The following is a 21830-nucleotide window of genomic DNA, read 5'->3' on the forward strand; positions in this document are numbered from 1 at the left end:
ATAAAAAATGCTCATTTAGAAGAAAACATGCCAGACGTACTTAGTTTTGCATCTGAGCTCTTTATATGTTTCCTTGACTTTTTGATCACATTATTTCTAACAGTGTAGTATTGCATAATGCATTAAAAAGTGAAATGCAAAAGGCCTTTGTGTTTTTGTGAGTATGAAGTTTCAAACGTGTGTGTACCTGTACCAGTGCTGCCGGTGTGTGTCAGGGGTCCCATGTGACTTGAGGGGGTCACTCTGGCAACCCCTCCGCAGGAAACAGGAAACTGAGAGACAACGTATCTCTTCTCCAGCTTCTCTCTGACAACAAGACACAAAATATGACTTATTATGTATTTTTATTTACTATTTACTATTTATTATTTTCATTTGTATGTCACATTGAATTAAAGCATTTGCTAAATAAATACATGAAATATACTGTATGAATTATACTAAAGGTTGTTTTTCCCAGAAAATCTACCAGCAATGACCCCTAGATGGCAGTGTGCAAAAAAAAATCCCAGCATTCACTGGAGCAGCTGTGCACCCATTAGGAGCTGATGACTTTTAATTCAAACTCTGGACACCGAAAGCTTTGCATTAAAATTTAGACATTAAAGAAATCTAAATGAATTTTTCAGCAAATAAATGTGATCTAGTTTGTGAAAAGCCAGCTAAAGTTATTATTTTTATTTACTATTTACTACATAAAATCATACTACGCAATGTAAAGGACATTCTGTGAAAATATAACCTTGATATCTTTAATATTGACTGAGTAAGGTCATGTCAAAAATTGAAAAAAAGGGAAAGAACTAAATCAAACATTGAGACTTTCGCCTGGATTTCACAGACACGGTCGCAGATGTTTGTGTCGAAAAGATGCTTTCAGTCAAGAAAAATGCTCTCTCGCATTTCAACTTTTGTCAAAAGTCCTGTCTAATAAAAATAAGATCAGTAAACCTTTCCAGGCATGGAAAACCTCTCAAACATATATCTGGTTATCTATTTGATATCTCAGTTCCCACAGCTCCAACCTGTGCAATGGAAACTTGTTGATGTGAGAAATGGAAAAGGTACGCTGTGTATTTACCAAGGCATAAAAAGCTGCTCTACTTCCGCCCGGTTCAAACTCATTACACCAAATTCTAAGCTTATCCATTATATGAAAAACAACTGTTCACAGATCAGTGGAAAAACGTAACTAAACTACATTTGTAACACACAGATAAAACTGCCAAAGGAAGTCTCTTGTATTTAAGAACAGCTTATCTGAAGGAAGCGATCTGCCCTGCAGTTGTTCGAGTTGACCATTTACCAACCTGACTAATTATTTGTACAAATAGGTAAAACACAAACACTTCAACAGTACATTAAATGTTTTACGCAAACTCATAAATTTGACTTTTTATATATTCAAACCTGCATGAATATTAAAGCGGGAATGTTGAGATCCGACCGTGTAAATTTTTGCCATCTGGTACACTGTGACAGTGTCATACGAGTCAAAACACAAATCACATGACTACAGGTATATAGGGCAGACAGAGCAAGTCTGCTTGGCATTTTAAAAAGCTAATTTACTTGCATGGATCACAAGGGTGGAGTGATGCTGTACAGTCCCAGTAAAGTGCATCAGATCATGGTGGCCTGTTGCATAACCTCAATCTAAAAGTCAAGTTTGGGAATCATAGAATGCAAACTGTGGTTAGCGCTAAATTTTTGAATGTGTTTTTTTTAATGCCAAGTGAATTTCTTCTTAAAGTGCCGATCAAACCGCATCAGTGTTGTAGTGTGAACACAAAGCAAACTCACTTTTGGAGCTCCAGTTGAGTCTTCAGTTTCTTCTTGGCCCCCTGAGTGAGGTCGTACTTGTTGAGATCTTCCTCCGTGAGAGCGAGGAACTGCAATAAGAAATAAAAATATCATAATTTAGATTATTTTTAGAGGAAGACCTGTGTCTGGAAAAAAACAATCCTGTTCGGCTGCAGATATCCAGGATATATTCTCAAAACTGCTCTTTTAATAAATTTCTTCAGGGCTGCCATCTAAAATGCAAGTTTGGAAATTATAAACCACTTTTGCGATCTCTTTTTTTTTTTTAAAGGGGGAGGGGGTCATAAAGCTATTTTATGTAATTTGACTTATTAACACTGTTTTAGAGTTGAATTCATCATGCTAAACATAGGAATAAGTGTGAAAATTCTGTGCCGAATGCACTTCACATTCTTACAAGTTTCTGAAAGTTTTTTTTCAAACATAAAAGATTCATATAATAAACTTGCTGTATTTCTTTTATAGCCAATTTTAGTGCAGGAAGTACAGTGGAAGTCCTTATATGGGCAATTTAATAAAGCAGACACACACCAACCAAGAGCTGACACGAAATCAACGTCACCAAAGAAGTGTATTGTTGTTGTGAGGGATTTAAGCTTGTTTAGCTTCCCAAAGAACCCAGCATTATGGAAACAATGGATATAGTTTGCTTATCCGGGGTAGCAGCGGAGTTGTACGTGTGTGTTTGTGTAACACTGGATTTTTTTAAATGGGGCGGTCCCAACCAGATCATGAGTTGCAGGTGATGAGTAAAATGTCTGTGTTTTGTAATGGTGTCACGATTGAAATTAAGTCACAACCTCGAACCTCAAATTTAAAAAATGGAATCGTCAATGCTGCCAAAAATCTCAGTTACCTACCTCTTCCATGGTCAGCTGTTTAAAGACAGGGTAGTACTTGTGCAACCTCAGTTTACGAAGCCAGTCCAAAATGCCGCTCTGCTCCGGGCTTGACTGGGACTGCTGATGTTGGGGTACGTGGTTTGGGAGATGTGACTGTGGAGGGCTGCCCTCCCCCATGGTTACAGCACTGTTGGGGAGGATGGCCACTGCTGTCTGAGGTGGAAGAGGAGGCAGGTGGGCCGGGGAGTTCTGAGGAAGGGAGGTGTGGATTCCTAGGACTGGCTGTATGCTGGCGACCCCACAAATAGGCCTATATAGCAGACAGAAGGGATTTATAGATGGAGAGATATAAAGTCAGTTGTGAAATATCTGATTATTAAAACTCATTTGGTGGAGTGCAAATGTCATGGGTTTGATTCCAGAGAACACACATACTGATAAAAGACATTTATACCATGGGCCTGTTGAATGCTTTGTTCTGATTGGCTGAGAAATGTTCCATGGGTGTTGATTATTTTTCTGTAAACCGCAAACCTGACCTGTCAAATTTCTTAAAAATAGGCACCCGAGCAATGTCTGTGGTAACGATGGTATAAGCGGAATAATTGACTCCGGTCCTTTGAATTATTTGAAAATAATGCACACTCGCGGTGTATTTCCACCTTGGGTGTGCATTATTTTCTTTTAATTTAACAGCCAGTCGTCAATTATTCCTTACGTATTGAATGCACTGTGAGTTGCTTTGGATAAAATCGTCAGTCAAATGCATAAAGGTAAAGAAATGAACAAGGTTTATGTGAGAGGTTGTTAAGCTCACCTGTTAGCTCCTCTATATTGAAGCAGACATCCAAGATCTGCAAAACACGTATGATGTTATGTGAAAAAATGATTGATTTTATATAACATATTTTAGAAAGTCACCTCATTTTGATCAAATTAAATTCAAATTTTAAAATTAATATAATTTTAAATATTTTATCTACAAACACAGTCGGTCCCCTTATATAGAAGTTGCCATTTTGCGCCGCCATGTTTTTAAAGTGGCCCTAAACAGACAAACTGCATTTGTAAGGACATTGGTCCTGTCCCAAATGGCGCACTTCATGTGGACTTTCAGTCTTGTGGCCTTTAATTGCACGTGCTCGCTTAGTCTACAAGTCCGTAGGGTGTCCAATCTGTCATTTTTATGCTTCGATGTGTGCTCATCAGCAACCCCTTTACACCCTTGATGTGGTCTTCGGCGAAGCCCTCACTGCTGCTCCCAAATGGCGCAGTTAATGTGGACTTTCGGTCTCGTGGCCTTAAATTGCCTGTGCTCGCTTAGTCTACGAGTCCGTAGGGTGTCCCATTTGTCATTTTTACACTCCGAAGTGTGCTCATCAGCACCCCCTTAGCACCCTTGATGCAGTCTTCGACGAAGCCCTCACTGCTGCTCCCAAATGGCGCACTTCATGTGGACTTTCTGTCTCGTGGCCTTAAATTGCACGTGCTCGCTTAGTCTACCAGTCCGAAGGGTGTCCCCATCTGTCATTTTTACACTCCGAGTGTGCTCATCAGCACCCCCTTTGCACCCTTGATGCAGTCTTCGGCGAAGCCCTCACTGCTGCTCCCAAATGGTGCACTTCATGTGGACTTTCGGTCTTGTGTCCTTAAATTGCACGCGCTCGCTCAGTCTACGAGTCCGTAGGATGTCCCATTTGTCATTTTTACACTCCGAAGTGTGCTCATCAGCACCCCCTTTGCACCCTTGATGCAGTCTTCGGCGAAGCCCTCACTGCTGCTCCCAAATGACGCACTTCATGTGGACTTTTTGTCTCGTGGCCTTAAATTGCACGTGCTCGCTTAGTCTACAAGTCCGTAGGATGTCCCATCTGTCATTTTTACACTCCGAAGTGTGCTCATCAGCACTCCTTTTGCACCCTTGATGCAGTCTTCGGCGAAGCCCTCACTGCTGCTCCCAAATGCCGCACTTCATGTGGACTTTCTGTCTCGTGGTCTTAAATTGCACATGCTCGATTAGTCTACAAGTCCGTAGGGTGTCCAATTTGTCATTTTTATGCTCCGAACTGTGCTCATCAGCACCCCTTCTTTGCACCCTTGATGCAGTCTTCGGCGAAGCCCTCACTGCTGCTCCCAAATGGCGCACTTCATGTGGACTTTCTGTCTCGTGGTCTTAAATTGCACATGCTCGATTAGTCTACAAGTCCGTAGGGTGTCCCATTTGTCATTTTTATGCTCCGAAGTGTGCTCATCAGCACCCCCTTTGCACCCTTGATGCGGTGTTCTGCGAAGCCCTCACTGCTGCTCCCAAATGCTGCACTTCATGTGGACTTTCTGTCTCGTGGTCTTAAATTGCACATGCTCGATTAGTCTACAAGTCTGTAGGGTGTCCAATTTGTCATTTTTATGCTCCGAAGTGTGCTCATCAGCACCCCCTTTGCACCCTTGATGCGGACTTCGACGAAGCCCTCACTGCTGTTCCCAAATGGCACACTTCATGTGGACTTTTTATCTCGTGGCCTTAAATTGCGCATGCTTGCTTAGTCTACAAGTCCGTAGGGTGTCCCCACCTGTCATTTTTACGCTCCGAAGTGTGCTCATCAGCCCCCCTTTTGCACCCTTGATGCGGTCTTCGGCAAAGCCCTCACTGCTGCTCCCAAATGGCGCGCTTCATCTGGACTATCTGTCTCGTGGCCTTAAATTGCACGTGCTCGCTTAGTCTACAAGTCTGTAGGATGTCCCATCTGTCATTTTTACACTCCGAAGTGTGCTCATCAGCACCCCCTTTGCACCCTTGATGCGGTCTTTGGCAAAGCCCTCACTGCTGCTCCCAAATGGCGCACTTCATGTGAACTTTTTGTCTCGTGGCCTTAAATTGCACGTGCTCGCTTAGTCTACAAGTCCGTAGGGTGTCCCATCTATCATTTTTACAATCCGAAGTGTGCTCATCAGCACCCCCTTTGCACCCTTGATGCGGTCTTCGGGCGAAGCCCTCACTGCTGCTCCCAAATGGGGCACTTCATGTGGACTTTTTTCTTGTGGCCTTAAATTGCACGTCCTCGCTTAGTCCACAAGTCCCTAGGATGTCCCATCTGTCATTTTTACACTCCGAAGTGTGCTCATCAGCACCCCCTTTGCACCCTTGATGCGGTCTTCAGCGAAGCCCTCACTGCTGCTCCCAAATGGCGCACTTCATGTGGACTTGCTGTCTCGTGGCCTTAAATTGCACGTGCTCGCTTAGTCTACGAGTCCGTAGGGTGTCCCATTTGTCATTTTTACACTCCGAAGTGTGCTTATCAGCACCCCCTTTGCACCCTTGATGCAGTCTTCGGCGAAGCCCTCACTGCTGCTCCCAAATGGCACACTTCATGTGGACTTTCTGTCTCGTGGCCTTAAATTGCACGTGCTCGCTTAGTCTACAAGTCCGTAGGGTGTCCCATCTATCATTTTTACACTCCGAAGTGTGCTCATCAGCACCCCCTTTGCACCCTTAATGCGGTCTTCGGCGAAGCCCTCACTGCTGCTCCCAAATGGCGGACTCATGTGGAATTTCGGTCTTGTGGCCTTAAATTGCACATGCTCGCTTGGTCTACAAGTCCGTAGGGTGTCCCATTTGTCATTTTTATGCTACGAAGTGTGCTAATCAGCGCCCCCTTTGCACCCTAAATCAACCCAGAAGTGCTTGCAAAAGAGAAATCAGACGACAGATGGGAGTTCTCAATGAGGGGCAACTTCTCTTCCTATTTTCGGCGTGACGTTTGAGTCCAAAAATACGACTCCGGTGCACCCTCATGGACTCGTGTCAAGGGTCCCTACAGTCTGCACTACATGATGTCATCAAAGTGTGGACTATCAGGAAGTCCACAAGTCTGGAGTGGGCCATTTGGGACAGAACCACACACTTTACCAACCCAGTTGCGAAAGAGCAATCAGACGACGTATGGGAGAAGTTTACACTACTTCTCTTACTATTTCAGGAGTGATGCTCGTGTCTGTCCCAAAATACGACTCTGGTGTGCCTTCGCGGACTCGAGTAAAGGGTGCCATTTGGGGCAAGTTTGCCCTGTGGCGGTTACCATAGCTTCTATGTGTTTCGAAAAGGAGGGGTGAGCGGTAGACTGGGTTTTTGGCTAGGCGGGATACAGCTATGGCCAAAATCTCATGAAATCTCACTGGATGAGCTTTGTTTTCATCCTAATCCTACCCTCAAACCTAACCCAAATCCCAACATATCACGAGATTTGGCCGTAGCTGTATCCCCTCTAGCCAGAACCGGTAGACTGAGCTGTTGTTTGCAATTCACCAGTTCACCACTAGATGCCGCTAAAATCTACACATGGCATGTTACATTTTATCAAATAAAAAATTTGATACATGTGTTTTGGTATGCTAAGAAATAGCACACAAACTAACAAGAAATACAATTTATGTCCATATCCATGATCTGGATTTTCCGTCCCTTCCCCCACCACTATAAATATCACCATACAGACACACATCCAGGTTTCAGTGCCCTTTACTCCTATTAATAGTATCCCAAGATGAGGTCATCACTTTTGGGACTTCCCAGCACAAGCAGGTCAAATCAAATTCCTCTGAACTGAAAGAGAAGCTAACCCTCATTTCCCCAAGAGATGGTCTAGTCCAGGGGTTTTCAAACTTTTTGTGTGTGTGGACCACTCTTTGTAAACAAGAATTTTCGCGGACCACCTCATAATACTCATCATAAAATATGTCTACACAAAGTCCTGAATTAATCTGCACATCTAAATAGTCTAGCACTAAAACTATAACTGGTCATCACATCAGTACAACAGGTTCTTTAAAAGAAAGTTTACTGCACAAAACGGCTGCCACATATTCATACACCAATCCATTTTGAACGGCACTGAACTTGAATGTCACGGCCGAGCACCACTGGCCTATTTAGTAATCACACAATAACTTGACAATTTCATTTAAAATTTATATCAATATTATTTATATACATATTCTCAGTGTTGGGAAAGTTCACTTTCTACCAGAACTAGTTTAGTTCACAGTTCACAAATTTTAAAATGAACTAGTTCAGTTCATATTTCAAAATTTTGAACTAGTTCACAGTTCCAAAAATGAACTAATTTATAGTTCTTCCCCCCCCCATATTATTTAAAAAAAAATGACTGCCATTATAGCCCATATAGAACCAGACAGCAATTATTTCATCAGTTTTAACACTGAAGCTAAATGCGTCAGATTTCATCTTCATATCCAACTTTAAATCCTTATCCAACCAGGGTTTACATTAGCATTGACTGTCTTTTAATTTTTGTATTTGCTTGCACATACCTTGAAAGGCTAGCCGGGTGGGGGTCGCACCCCGGGCGAGAAGCTCTGCGAGGCATTGCGTGTATGACAACTCGCATGTATTGCACACCACACGTGCACGTTAAATAGCGTGAGCTAGTCAGAGTCTATTTCAAGATCCAGAATATGCGTTTGCAGCCTATGTTAATCGTTAACGATTTAAGACAAATATGATGTTATTTAATGTTAAAGTATTTTAGTGGCGCGGCAGAAATTTTAGCAGCGTCTGTGTTCTTTGATGATGCGTGACTGGTGAACACTGACTGGTGGCGGTGTTGCCAGATTGGGTGTTTTTTCCGCTACACATTAAGGCCTGTTTACAGTGTGTTTTAGTCGGGTTTTCGCCTGGAAGAATATAGAAATCTGGCACCCTATTGAACGACGTTAAACTTAGACAGCGTGCCGTTCACAGGCACCAGAATAAACGAGTTCACAGTAACGTTCATCAGGAATACAGTACGTTCAGTTCACGTTCAACTTTTGTTCAATGAACTCATTCAAGCCCAACACAGCATATTCTCAAAATATACAGATTCTTATTTTGCCTTTACACGGACCACCTGCAGTACCCTCACGGACCACTAGTGGTCCGCGGACCACAGTTTGGGAATGGCCGGTCTGGTCTACATCCAAATCTCTATGTAGTGACCAAGGGACAGACCATTGTAAGGGGGAAATAAAAAGCCTTACTTGTGCTCACGGGGAGCTGAGGTGCGGATGACGTGCTGAAAAACAAACAGACTTTGTCGTGTTTCAGGACGTGAGGCGGGAGGGAGGTCAAGCACCTGTGTGGGGTTAGGCAAAAAAACACAAAATACGTTGGCATAAATTTAGTTAACACCCCAGCTGCATAAAACAACCAAACAGCATATCAAATATCTTTATATGTTAACACTTTATAGTAAGGGTGTATTTGTCAACATGAACTAACAATGAACAAAACTTCTACAGCATTTATTAATCTGAGTATATGATAATTTTCGGCATTTACTAAAACATTATATTAGACTAAAGGACCATGTGTATCCATTTGTGCATTAGGATTGAGAGGCACAGAATTACAGAGGATCTAGCTCCTGTGCCGAATCAAGTCCAGCCATCGGTGGCAAGAGTTTTTCCAGACATTCATCAGGAAAGAGTTGAGCGAGCTGAAGATAGAAAATAGAGACACAATCACACTCTTTTACAACTGATCAGTGTTAATCAGTTAACACATTTACTGTTTTACAAGTTAACTGTGCAAACTATGAGCATACACAGCTTACATTTCAACTTAATTCAAACTTGACTGTGCAGGAAAAAACACATTACACTGCTCTGTATCTGCCAATTAGACTACTTTAAAATGAGTTGATTTGTTAGGAATTTTGGACTTGACACACCAGCTCTATATTTCTCACACATGTGACTAGCTCTCCATCACTCACCTGGGAAATAAACTCCAGCACTTCCTGAGAGGTTTTGCTGACGGTCGACCGAGTAGAATCAGACCACAGAGCCTTTGAAACCAAAAGCAAAGTACGATGTTCAATTGCCAAAACATACACATTTTTAACATTTGATTACGGTGTAAAATAAATGCCTTTTGATGTGATATGTGATCGGAAATAAGGAAAACATAAAAATGATATTCATTACAGAACATTTAAATGACGCTGAAAATTGACAGATAACTCACCTCTAGTATGTATTCGGTTGGTTTGTCTGGTTTGGGTGTGACTCTGAGATCAATTCTTTCGACATACACTAGAAAAAGAGAAGTGCCTTATTACAAAAATATTCCAAGGAAAATTTCTAATATTACTGTAGGTGCTACTTTTAGATGTTAGTTAGAAATTACAAAAATTACCAAAAAAAAATGTTTTTGTGCTGTTTCAATATGTTACTATGAAATTGAATCACATAAGATTATGCTAAAATGTTGATTGTGTATGATAAGCGTCCGAAAAAAACTGTTATTGATGTAATGCAAGAGTTTAAAAATTAAATTTACCGTCCAATAACTAAATAAAAATTAGTTGCACTCACTCTTCAGGGGTCTCATTTATAAAAATGTGCGTAGGATCCTTACTTTAAGTCTACGTACGCACAAAAGCCAAAAATTGCACACGCCAAAAAATATTAAAGGATTAGTCCGTTTTCTTAAAAATTAAAAATCCAGATAATTTACTCACCACCATGTCATCCAAAATATTGATGTCTTTCTTTGTTCAGTTGAGAAGAAATTATGTTTTTTGAGGAAAACATTCCAGGATTTTTCTCATTTTAATGGACTTTAATGGACCCCAACACTTAACAGTTTTAATGCAGTTTAAAATTGCAGTTTCAAAGGACTCTAAACGATCCCAAATGAGGCATACGGGTCTTATCTAGCAAAACGATTGTCATTTTTGGCAAGAAAAATAAAAAATATGCACTTTTAAACCACAAGTTTTTCAAAATGCGTCATTACGTCAAGAGGTCACGGATGACGTAGGTGACACTACACCCCAGTGTTTATAAGTGTGGAGAAAGAGGACCGTTCTGATGTTGTTGTATGTGGAATAATACTAATTAATGTCTTTGTGTCAGTTTATTGTTTAAAATGGTCCGCAAATATGCGCTTCATATATGTAACACATGACCTTTCCACGTCATTACGCAATTACGTGAGGTCGAGCTGGTGCGTCACACAGCCGGAGGAAGACGAGAAGTTGTGGTTTAAAAGTGCATATTTTTTTCACTAGATAAGACCCTTATGCCTCGTTTGAGATCGTTTAGAGTCCTTTGAAACTGCAATTTTAAACTGCATTAAAACTGTTAAGTGTTGGGGTCCATTAAAATGAGAAAAATCCTGGAAGGTTTTCCTCAAAAAACATAATTTCTTCTCGACTGAACAAAGAAAGACATCAACATTTGGGATGACATGGTGGTGAGTAAATTATCCAGATTTTAAGAAAATTGACTAATCCTTTAATAATTTTACTCTCCAAAGTGTAGAATGATAGATTAAAAATGACTCGTAAATTATCATATTATTTAGACTGTTCAGGTTCTATTTAAAGAAATAATATGAGAGGAAATCCTTTAGAATTGAACTCAAGAAGTGTCTGGCAGGTCAGAACATATTTCAGCATATTTAGCTATAAGGCGAGACTTTAAGCCTTTAGGCATTTGTTTCAAAACACATGCTTTTATTGGCAAACCTGCACATGCAACTTTTTTTAAAATAAGAAATGGAAAGTAAAATGCAACATGAGCTATCTGAGAACAAGACAGAGAGTTAAAACAATGAGAGGCAAATAAAGCATGAAATTCTCAAAAAAGCATTTTGGGACTTATAATGTCTGAATGTCATTGCATTTGATTCAGATAATGAAACAAAGTGGCATTTAAACCCAATGATGCTAAAACTTAAAAATAAAAATCACTTTTGTCCCACTGTTGTCAAGGAGATTTTTAGTAAATCTGAAGTTGGCTCGGTGTACACATGGGCGAGCAAGCATGTTAAATATACTTCGCAGAGTCAGCACTTCCTGTATTGTGTATGTAGAGAGAGAGAGAGAGAGAGAGAGAAAAAAAGAGAGAGGGATCTGAATGAGTTCAACATGTCAAACGGAGTCTGAGCAGTAAATAGCTTTCAATTTGCTCTGAGTTTCATTCACAGAAATCTTTAACCTTTCTTCATAGCGGATGCATTTCTGTCTCATACTTCCTAAAACAACTTTTGCACTTAAAGGTGCAGTGTGTAAAATTTTAGGAGGATTCTATTGACAGAAATGCAATATAATATACATAACTGTTTTTAGTGGTGTATAATCACCCGTTATGTTTTTATTACCAGAGAATGAGCCTTTTTATGTACATACACCACAGGTACCCTTAAGGGCTCGTAATAGCCGTGCATAGGTCCTACGGCGTAGCCGCGACGGTGTAGGTTCCGCGTCGGTTTTCATTTATACTTTTGCGTCGTCGTACAAAACACGCGCGCAGGCCGCTGGTAGGCAGTAACCACGCGTGTAACCACAGTAGGAGCGTGAACGCCAAAGAAGAAGAAGCTTTGCAAGTTAAGCCACAAACGAAGAAGAAACAGCAACTTGTTGTGTATAATTTGAGAAGACCAGCAATGATGGATGTAAATAAACAGCGAGTTTTGTTGCAGTTTGAGTTAAATCACTCCTCAACTTGGCCATTCTTTGTTTTCACCGTCGCAAACGGAAATACCTATGACGCAGTGTTTTTTACTTGACGGGAGGGGTTCTGGTTGACCAATCACAGCGCTTGCGGTCCGCGTAGAACTGACGCGTTGTTAAAAATTTTGCGAGGTGCGCGTCAGGCTACGGATAGCCTACGCCGTACCTACGCACGACTATAAATCGCCTTTCCGTAGAAGTCATAATTTTTTACAGTAGTCATAAACCAAGCGTGCCACACAAGCCCTGAAAAGTGAAGCCAAAACGTCTCAATAGCCCCCCAGTGACTGGTCCCAATACAGGTCATAAACCCCGCCTCCCCATGTTATTTAATGGGACTTGAGACCAACTAAATAATTTAATTACACTTCAATTATCTTTTTTCTGAAGCTTGTTTCTGTCATTTAGTGTAGTTTTTATCATGCTGATGTTAATTCAAGTGTTTGTTTTTAAATTTAAGTTTGTTTTTAGTTAGTTATTTAATGTTATAAAAACGGTGGTGTCACGTCATGATTGACAGCTGTGATATGTGCATTCTGCGAGAGCGAGTGCGGGGTCTTGCTTTCACGGCTTTACTTCCTGCTTACTACTGCGCAGGACTGGTCCCGAAATCGCTACTGCGCAGACTCAAGCGCCGTATCAGGACACTGACTTCTTTTCACCAATGAAAGAGAGCGAACGGGCGTTATCCATCTTTTTTTACAGTCTATGTCATAAACGGACAAACTGCTTTAAAGAGTGCGATTCATCACTATGTTGTCTCAGACGACGACTTGTTTGTCCTGTTAGCGACTACCTCTATATGTTTTGAAAGGGAGGGGAGCACTGGTCTCACTGCTGGATGCCGTTAAAAATCTACAAAGTGGACATTTAAAGGACTAGCCCCCCCAAAAAAAATTTTTTGACAAAGCAAATACAATTAAAAGAGTGTACTGGTCACTTGAGAACCTCTGACCATTACATTGTTTAGCCAAACTCAGAAACGCACTACTTAGTTTCGAAAATGAATCATTCAGACTAGCGGAGCAGCAAATTAATCGAAATGATTCAAAAGAAAGACTTGTTCATGAATCATTTAATGATTCACAGTCATCGCTGCTTCTTTTATAAATGTTAAGACACTACACAACTTATACAAGTTTTTTGCAGTCAAGTTGACAGTAGTTGCCAAAAGTCTGCGCCAATCTGCAGATTTTGAGCAGTTGGAGTTGACAGATTTCATAGAAAACCACCTAATGTAATACAACACATGATAATCTGTGGCATCTATACTGACCCCGTCTACCAACCTAAAACCGCCTAAATGTGCTTGACTCATTTTTTCTTTAATAAACAACTACTGTTGTCAACTCCTACGTAACCATATGTGTTTAATTTGTCATCAGGCTGATGTTTCTGTATGATTTGCTGTGTTTGGAATGACAGGAAGTGTAAAGGCTCTCTCATTTGTCAGTCGCTTTGCATAAAGCATCTGCAAAATGAATAAATGTAAATGTAAGCCTTTTAGGTTACTGTTTAATGTATAATGCTCAGTTTTTCCTCTGTTACCATTTCCAAAATTGGCAAGTGTATCTTTCAAAATCTGTTTGACGGATACTTAGATTCTTTAAGATTCGATGCATTACACAGATCTATTGTTGAAACGCTTGGAATTTGAGGTATGAAGGGGAGTAAATAATGACAGAATTTTATTTTTGGGAAATCTAATCCTTTAACAAAACGACTGGCATGCGCTTTAAAGCTCTTCTCTTTTCCCATTCACGCCAGGCGAGTGTGAGCTCATCTGGAATGTTCTGGAGCGGAGGAAGACTTTTCCTTTCGGCAAAAGAGAGACGACTGTCTGCTCCTCCCAAACCACTCACCAAACCCTTCATTACACTGTGTGTTTGTATATATATATGTGTGTGTGTGTGTGTGTGTGTGTGTGTGTGTGTGTGTGTGTGTGTGTGTGTGTGTGTGTGTGTGTGTCAAGGGGTAAAAGTGAACCACAAACCCTGAAAGTGAAGAGGCACTGAAGAAAAGAGATTTGTGAAGCACTTTTAGAAGACAAGTATAGACAGGGTATAGACAGATGAAGATAAATATGAGATATAGATGGAATGATACAAGAGCTAGACTTTGTATATGAGGGACAACCAATAAAACAAGTCAAGAGTCTAAACTATATCGATTTAATACTGCCGATTTATTTAAAAAATGTTGTAGAAACATGCAAAAAAAATTTTTAAAGGGGCAGCCACACTAATCGAATATAGGTGGTTTCATCAGACGAATGCGCGTTGTCGTGGTTACGCAGCTGAACCGAAGTGAACTTTTGGTCTGTATTTATTTATCGGTCTGGCTAGTGGCTAAAGTGATCTCTGAAAAGAAAATGTTTTGGTTTGCTAAAGATAAGGGGAGAGAACGAGCATTGATCACAACTGTGCAGATGTTTGACAGCCATGCAAGAATTGAAGGACCTGTAGGTAACATTGTATACATTTCAGTGCTTCATTGTAAAAAAGGAAAAAATTTAAACATCACATGCACACTGTTTACTGACCTCCCAAGGGCATTATGGGTACCCACCTGTCATCTCTTCTGTTCTTTCACGTGAGCTTTCAGCACTGAATCCCAATGAATCATGAATCTGCACAGGTGCAGCTGACCTGAACCTATGCTCTTATTTTTCCTCTTTCATCTGCCACTTTTGTTTTCTTTATTTTTAACCCTCTTGTCTGAACCATCTTTAATGCTATTGACCAGCTGATTACCTTTAACAGTGAATGAGAAGTCAGAGCGCAATACAATACAATAAAATTAAAGGAACAGTATGTAGGATTGTGGCCAAAACTGGTATTGCAATCACAAAACTTGTGGCTAAAACTGGTACTGCAATCTCACAACTGGTGGCCAATACACAACATGATAACATAAACATCAGTTGAGGGCTGCAACTCCACTTTTGAAATGACAATATCCTGGCCAGACAACTGTTGTCAGTGATATAAGTATTTGAAATTAAAATGATTTCTTAATGTCTAGTGACATATCAGGGCCATTTCATGATTAATTGATATACATTTCTTACATACTGTTCCTTTAAGATTCTGCTATTTATCACTACGTTTAAAGTTATACAAATTATGCTATTTCTATTTTATGCATGGCAATTTATGTAAATTAGTCGGTTCAAATGTTTCCATAATTGGGATTCTTCTTATTAACACAGATTTGAAAAATAACTGTACTAAATAAATGATAACAATATATACAATCAAATTTATATTAGATATATTAAAGAAGATTTTTAAACCAGAAATAAGGAAGACTCTTTGGGTCGGTTTCCCGGACATGGATTCGACTAGTCCTAGACTAAAACATTTTTAAGAGCTGTCCACACTGAAAACAACTTGAACTGACATATCTTAAAATACATCAATGCCCTTTGTTTTGCCTCAAAATGCACACAGGTAATGTTTTTAGTAAGGCATGTTTGTTAAAACTAGTTATATTTCCTAATTAAACTAAGGCCTAGTCCTGGATTAAGCCAATCCCTGTCCTGGAAACCGCCCCTTGATGTTTCCTTAAAATTACAGGATGTTGTCACGATGATTATATAATTGTCTCATCATGATTGTTTGACCTCATTGCGATGATTTCAGATCACCGCAATGATTGCCGTCTTTCTAAAAAACACAAGGGGGAGCTGCAGCGCCTGTATAAACAAGACAGTATCAGATGGTGTTCCTTAACTGACATTACAATGGGATGCATTGCAAAGCCATTCAATATATACTAATTGTACCAATATGACCTACCGGTTAGTAGGATTGGCTACTATTAAAGGCCTGTTCTGGTATAGTCAGTTTATTTTAATTATTTTATTTTTATTTTCTGTTATTTTTTAGACACTTTATTGTGTTTATTTCTTATGATGAATTTTCAGTTTTTGAAAGATATATTTGTGTAAAAAACAAGCAAAAAAAAAAAACGTAAGAGAATTAAATGTCAAAGCAATAAAACAGACAATTAATCGTCATAATCGGCAAAGTCCTAAAACAGGCAATTAATCGTCATAATCGGCACAATTTATTAAACAATTAACTGTCAGCCAATTTTTTAGAATTGTGACAGCCCTAGTTGTCGTAATATATTAGATGGGCAATTCCATGCAAATGTCTACCTTATCATGAATAGTAAAGTTTTTAACCATACTGATATCTCAGATGTAAATTTTTGGTGGTTTAAATACCAATGCAAAATGTTTTTAACCTTTTAAGCGTCTCCCCACCCTATTGAGTTAAATCTACACTCTTGGAGCTTTCAAACAATATACAGTTTGTCATGATTAGATAAGAATTCATATGCAAACATTGAAGTAAATGTAGGCGTCCTGCTGGTGGGACAGTGACCTTTAGCAGAAAATAAATGTTTTGAGGCACACTCTCTTCATAAATGAATCAATTACACTCCCTACATAATTTATTTTATAAAACACTGTTGAAATGTCTGTTCTGGAGGCTTAGACCTTTCCAACGATATATTTGTATTGATAGATTAAAATTTACATCAACAATATTAATGAAAACATAGGTGTCCCGTATTCGGGACGGCGACGCTTGCAAATTTCTGGATTGTGATGTCCATAACAGAGAAATATCACATCCAGAACGTTGTTTCTTCTTCATCCTACACACAAAAACTTTCCTCTCTCTCTCTCTTCTACACAACCCTTTACTGAATATGCTTTCTATGTTCTGTATGCTGTGGGGCTTGCAGTTGGCACATACCTGAAGCTAGGCCGGCTAATCCGGGGCATTCTCTCATTCTTACAGCTCTGGTTACTCACCCAACACTATTTTACACACACATCATACCCACAAACAGATATCGCCACATGCACATCAATGTCAATGTGAACTTCGACAAACAGTGTTTGTGCAAGAACCACTCAACACACAGCAGAAACTTTGTGCATTTTCTGAAAATGCCAGTGAGAAATACAGCTATGAAGAACAGCTGTCTCAACCTTTGATCCAAGATAACTCATACGTTTAAACCTCAGAGTCTATACAAAGTCGATGTCCAATCAGAGCAGAGAATGTTAGGATAAACCCTCTCACATTTGCATGGGAGCAAATAAGGTCTTTTGTAAAACATCAGTGATTTGTTTTGGTAAAACAGCACGTGCACATATTAGTGTATCTGTGTGCAAGGGTGTTGACAGACTCTTGCTGAAGGCATGCAGTGAAGCCTATGAGGTAATGCTGTGGAGAAGCATTAAAATACCAGCCGACAAAACAACAAGAGTCTGTCTCTAACTGTGTCTAGTCGGATAGCACTCCATTAGTATGAGTAGTGACTGCAATACACCCACTGCACGTAAAAACCTTTCTTATTTCCATTATGTTATGAAATAGAAATGCAATAAACGTGGTCCTATTCGACCTCTGTTACCAGGGCTGACCATGGGCTCTATCTTACACCCGGTGCAATGCAGCGCAATGTGCGAAGCAAGTGTCTTTTGCTAGTTTCCACCCTGCGCAATTATAATTTTCACGTTTAGCGCCACGTTGTTTAAATAGCAAATGCATTTGCACCCCCTTTTGCACCCATGGGCATTCTGGTCTGAAAACGAGGTGTGTTCGGGCGCATTGTTGGCGCGTTGCTATTTTGAGGCAACTAAAATAGACTACGCCATTGACCAACAAAAACCTGGTCTAAAGTCTAAAGTCAATGGCGCAATGTGTTTTATGTTATTTAAAGAGCGCATTAGTAATATGCGCCTATAAACGGGATGACAACGCGGGTTTGCTTATCACACACATGAATGCACAGCAGCACAAAAAACTTTTTAAATATGAAAGATTAAAGGATTGAATGTAAGATTATTATTGAGTCTCTTGGACATAAATGAGGACCGATTATGAGACGTTAGAAGGCACAAAGAACTGCTTCACCTGCAGCCTGGTAAGTAAATAAATGCTTTGCTTAAAACAAATGCATCTATTTTTAAATGTTTTTAAATGCTACCTCACGGATTTGTTGTATATGACTCTGTACCTGTGGATATGGTGAGATGAGAAACATTTTTAAGTAATGCTTAAAAAAACTTGTCCCGCTGTCCAAGTGCTAAAACGTTCGGAGAGCCGCTTGTAAATTCTTTATCTCCTGTTTGTTACAAATAAAGTATTTTTAGAGTACAAACCTTTTCTTACATACTTGTAAATTATTTTTTGATGATATTGGATAGCCATACATTTAAAGCAATTAAAAGCCTGCTTTTTTACTTCCATGACTAAAAGAAAACAGGTTTAAAAGGTTTTAATGAAAAAATAACAATTTCAATACAGGTGAAAAACAACACAATTATTTAACATTAATCTTTAACTGTAAATCTTCTTCCTCCGCTTAGTTTTTCAGTTTACAAAGTCCGTCACCTAAATAGGGATTAGACATAGCGCCAGCGCAACAGGCTTTTAAAGGGGATGAGAGCTGAGACTCTCATTGGTTTATTGCACGTTACACCCAAAATACTCCCATATGGGTGTATTTGTAGCAATAGCCAATTTCACCCTCAATTTCCAAATTTTATTTTATAAATAGTTGTATCTTGGCCAAATACAGTCAATAAACATCAATGGAAAACTTATTTATTCAACTTTCAAATGATGCATAAATCTCAATTTCAAAAAATTTACCCTTGTGACTGGTTTTGTGGTCAAGGGTCACATTTATGCATTTGGCAGATGCTTTAATCCACAGCAACTTACAGTGCATTATAAGGCATTTACAAAAAATGTTGACATGTTATCAATACATGTTTAACTTGGATCACACAGTGGCTGCTTAGGACAAAAACATGGTTAGCATGGTAAAGATTTTAAAGAAAAATGCTGAATACAATACTTGTTAAATGATGCGATAATGCTTTACGTTTGTAAAATCCATTTTAATTAGAAACTTTAGAAACATATATACTTTGATTATAAATGACTTAATAAATGCATCAATAAATATATTAATATAATTTAAATATATAATGCATATAAATGTATAAATATTCAAATATTTATATATATAAATTATTCAAATATTATACCATTTAATTTGTGCTGTACTCTGGCATGCACACATTTCCAAATAAAGGCCAAACTACTCCAAGTTTGTGGACTCCCTTGTGTGCGAACATGACATCTGGTATAATCGCTGACAGAGCCAACATCAAGGCAAAACAGATCCAAAAATACACATTCTGCCAGAAGCTACACACAGTGTGTGACTCAAAAACACTTGTGGGAACATGCACACGTGTGTATTGTTTCTGAAGATATGGCAGGCTGTGTCCCTAATATTTCCAGGATTAAAAATAGAAAACTACAATCAACAAATGAACTCTGGAAATGTGCCTGGTCAATAGTTTTCCTCAAATGCAAACTCGCCTTTTCTCAAATTTCTCACCAGCAAGTTGAGAATGCAAGCTTTGCGAAATGTCTGGTTTTGATAAGACACAAAAACCAGCCTTAAGTTTATATAAAGTGCAGAGTACATTACTGTTAAAAGAAGGAACTCATGCATCTACATTCAAAGACACCATCGAACCGTAGAGGCATACTATAGTGGCGCTTTTCCATTGCATGGTACCCCACGGGTAAGTTCGTGTCAGCTCACCTTACTTTGGCTTGGTTAGCTTAGTATCTACTGAAAAATCCAGCAAAGACCAGCATAAGCTGGTAGCTGGTTTTAGCTGGTTTAAGGTGGCAGTAGCTGGTCTAAGCTGGTCCTCCCAGCCTGGCAAACCTGGTAGGTTAGCTGGTCTTCCCGCATGACCAGCTAAGTCCAGCTAGATCAGCTTAAAAAAGTGACCAAACCACAGTTAGACCAGCTTACTACAACAGCAATACCAGCTAAAACCAAGCTGGGAGACCAGCTAAAACCAGCTCACCAGCTTATGCTAGTCTTAGCTGGATTTTTCAGTAGGGATCACTTCAGAGTGGAAGGGATTATAAGCCATGTCATTATATTTGCGCTGCCTATTGCTGTGACATCATACAAAAAATGGTAGAGAGCATCGTTGGAATGCAAGGTTTCCCATACATTCATTTATTTGTCAGTCCGCCACAAAATCAAAATTGACCACCACAAATAGATGTCTGCACATCGCGTTTATCACTACCTCTGTCTTACATGACAGTTTCTGTACAAATACCCATGTCGTCAGTAGCAAAAATGCAGTGCATAACGTCACATGATGACAACAGGTTTGCTCGAGACAGCGCAAGCACAAAGATAAAGCTAATCTTAGCTTAGCTTAGACGCTGGTAGTGACCATTCTCTCAGACCAATCAGTGATCTACAGTGTTTTCGCGTCACATTTTAGTATCAGCTCGGGTCGCTTGGAACCCCAACCGAGGTGGTACTAAAAAAATTATAGTGTACTACGTACTGTACCCAGTGGAAAAGCCCCCAAAAGCTGACCCGACCCAAACCGTAGGGTACTATGCAATGAAGAAGCGCCATAAGTATTCTTGTAGCTCAATATGCAAAAAAAAACTCCCTTGTGCTACTTTTAGATGTCACAAATGTTGATTTTGATTAGTCATTTGTGTCACAATTTACGATTAAAAATGTTCAGGACAAAATCTGGCTAGCTACGTTTTTAGAATACCAACTCTTTCTGTTGGCAAACATCTAGTTGACGGATCTAACTGTTGCTCTGATTAACTTATCCGGCCAGTTGGAAAAGACCTAAGGGTAGGCAATATTTTCCACCAGCTGTCTCACATGAATGACATTTTGCTCGCAAAGATTTCAGCTTGTGCGCTCTCGTTTCAGGTTATGTGTTAGCATGTTGCTTTCTAAAGCTGACGTGCGGTAATCTCTGTTGCGCTTGCATTTTCAGCATTGTTTTTAAAAATGCTTAGCTGGAAAGACCTTTGACCCTGTCCTGAATACTTCATCAGTGTGCATTCAGGGCCTGGATTTATGGAAAGCCTAAAGTTCTGAAACTCACCTTTGCTGGGTTTTCCGGTTTGCGCTTTGAGTGGCATCTCCTGGCATATGAGCGATGGACTTGGGGGCATGATCTCAGGACCCAAACCTTCATCTGTCTGACCTCCTGTTACCTCCCGTTGCATGGTCTGGAAATGAGGTCAAAGGTCAAACACAGGTCAGGATTGAACATACCTAGGCAGACTGTCAGAGCTGTCAGTTGGGCAATTGATTATTATTTATGTCTACCTGACACCACACAGGTTGGTTCTTTTCACACATGTGCCTGGATTTAGTTTTGGTTTATTCTGTATATGGGGAGTTGGCACATCATATGGTGTTACATGCTATACTATATATAATTTATGTAAAAGTACTTTTAACAGCCTTTTATGATCTTTTCTGTAGCTCAACTGGTAGTGCAAAGGTCATGATTCAATCCCAGGGATCGCACATATGTAAACACATTAACCAGTTTTCTTTTATCAGGGAAAGTCCATAAAAGGCTTAAAGGGACACTCCACTTTTTTGAAAATATGCTAATTTTCCAGCTCCCCTAGAGTTAAACATGTGATTTTTACCATTTTGGAATCCATTCAGCTGATCTCCGGGTCTGGCAGTACCACTGTTAGCATAGCTTAGCATAACCCATCGAATCCGACTAGACCACCAG

The 21830-nt window shown here is 39.7% G+C and overlaps 1 protein-coding gene across 1 annotated transcript in view; it reads right to left on the minus strand.

The window, feature by feature from the left end:
- zcchc14 (zinc finger, CCHC domain containing 14) overlaps window positions 1-21830 on the minus strand; it is a 35593-nt gene that overhangs the window by 5661 nt on the left and 8102 nt on the right. Inside the window, exons 2-10 of the mRNA XM_055191805.2 lie at window positions 21180-21306; window positions 9691-9758; window positions 9440-9511; window positions 9075-9160; window positions 8703-8797; window positions 3484-3520; window positions 2685-2976; window positions 1804-1892; window positions 188-306 (exon numbers count right to left, since the gene is read on the minus strand). Of these exons, the coding sequence (XP_055047780.2) occupies window positions 188-306; window positions 1804-1892; window positions 2685-2976; window positions 3484-3520; window positions 8703-8797; window positions 9075-9160; window positions 9440-9511; window positions 9691-9758; window positions 21180-21306 (985 nt within the window). The remainder of the gene's footprint in view (window positions 1-187; window positions 307-1803; window positions 1893-2684; window positions 2977-3483; window positions 3521-8702; window positions 8798-9074; window positions 9161-9439; window positions 9512-9690; window positions 9759-21179; window positions 21307-21830) is intronic.

The sequence above is a fragment of the Misgurnus anguillicaudatus genome, chromosome 6 (assembly GCF_027580225.2).
Source record: "Misgurnus anguillicaudatus chromosome 6, ASM2758022v2, whole genome shotgun sequence".
Taxonomy (NCBI): Eukaryota; Metazoa; Chordata; class Actinopteri; order Cypriniformes; family Cobitidae; genus Misgurnus; species Misgurnus anguillicaudatus.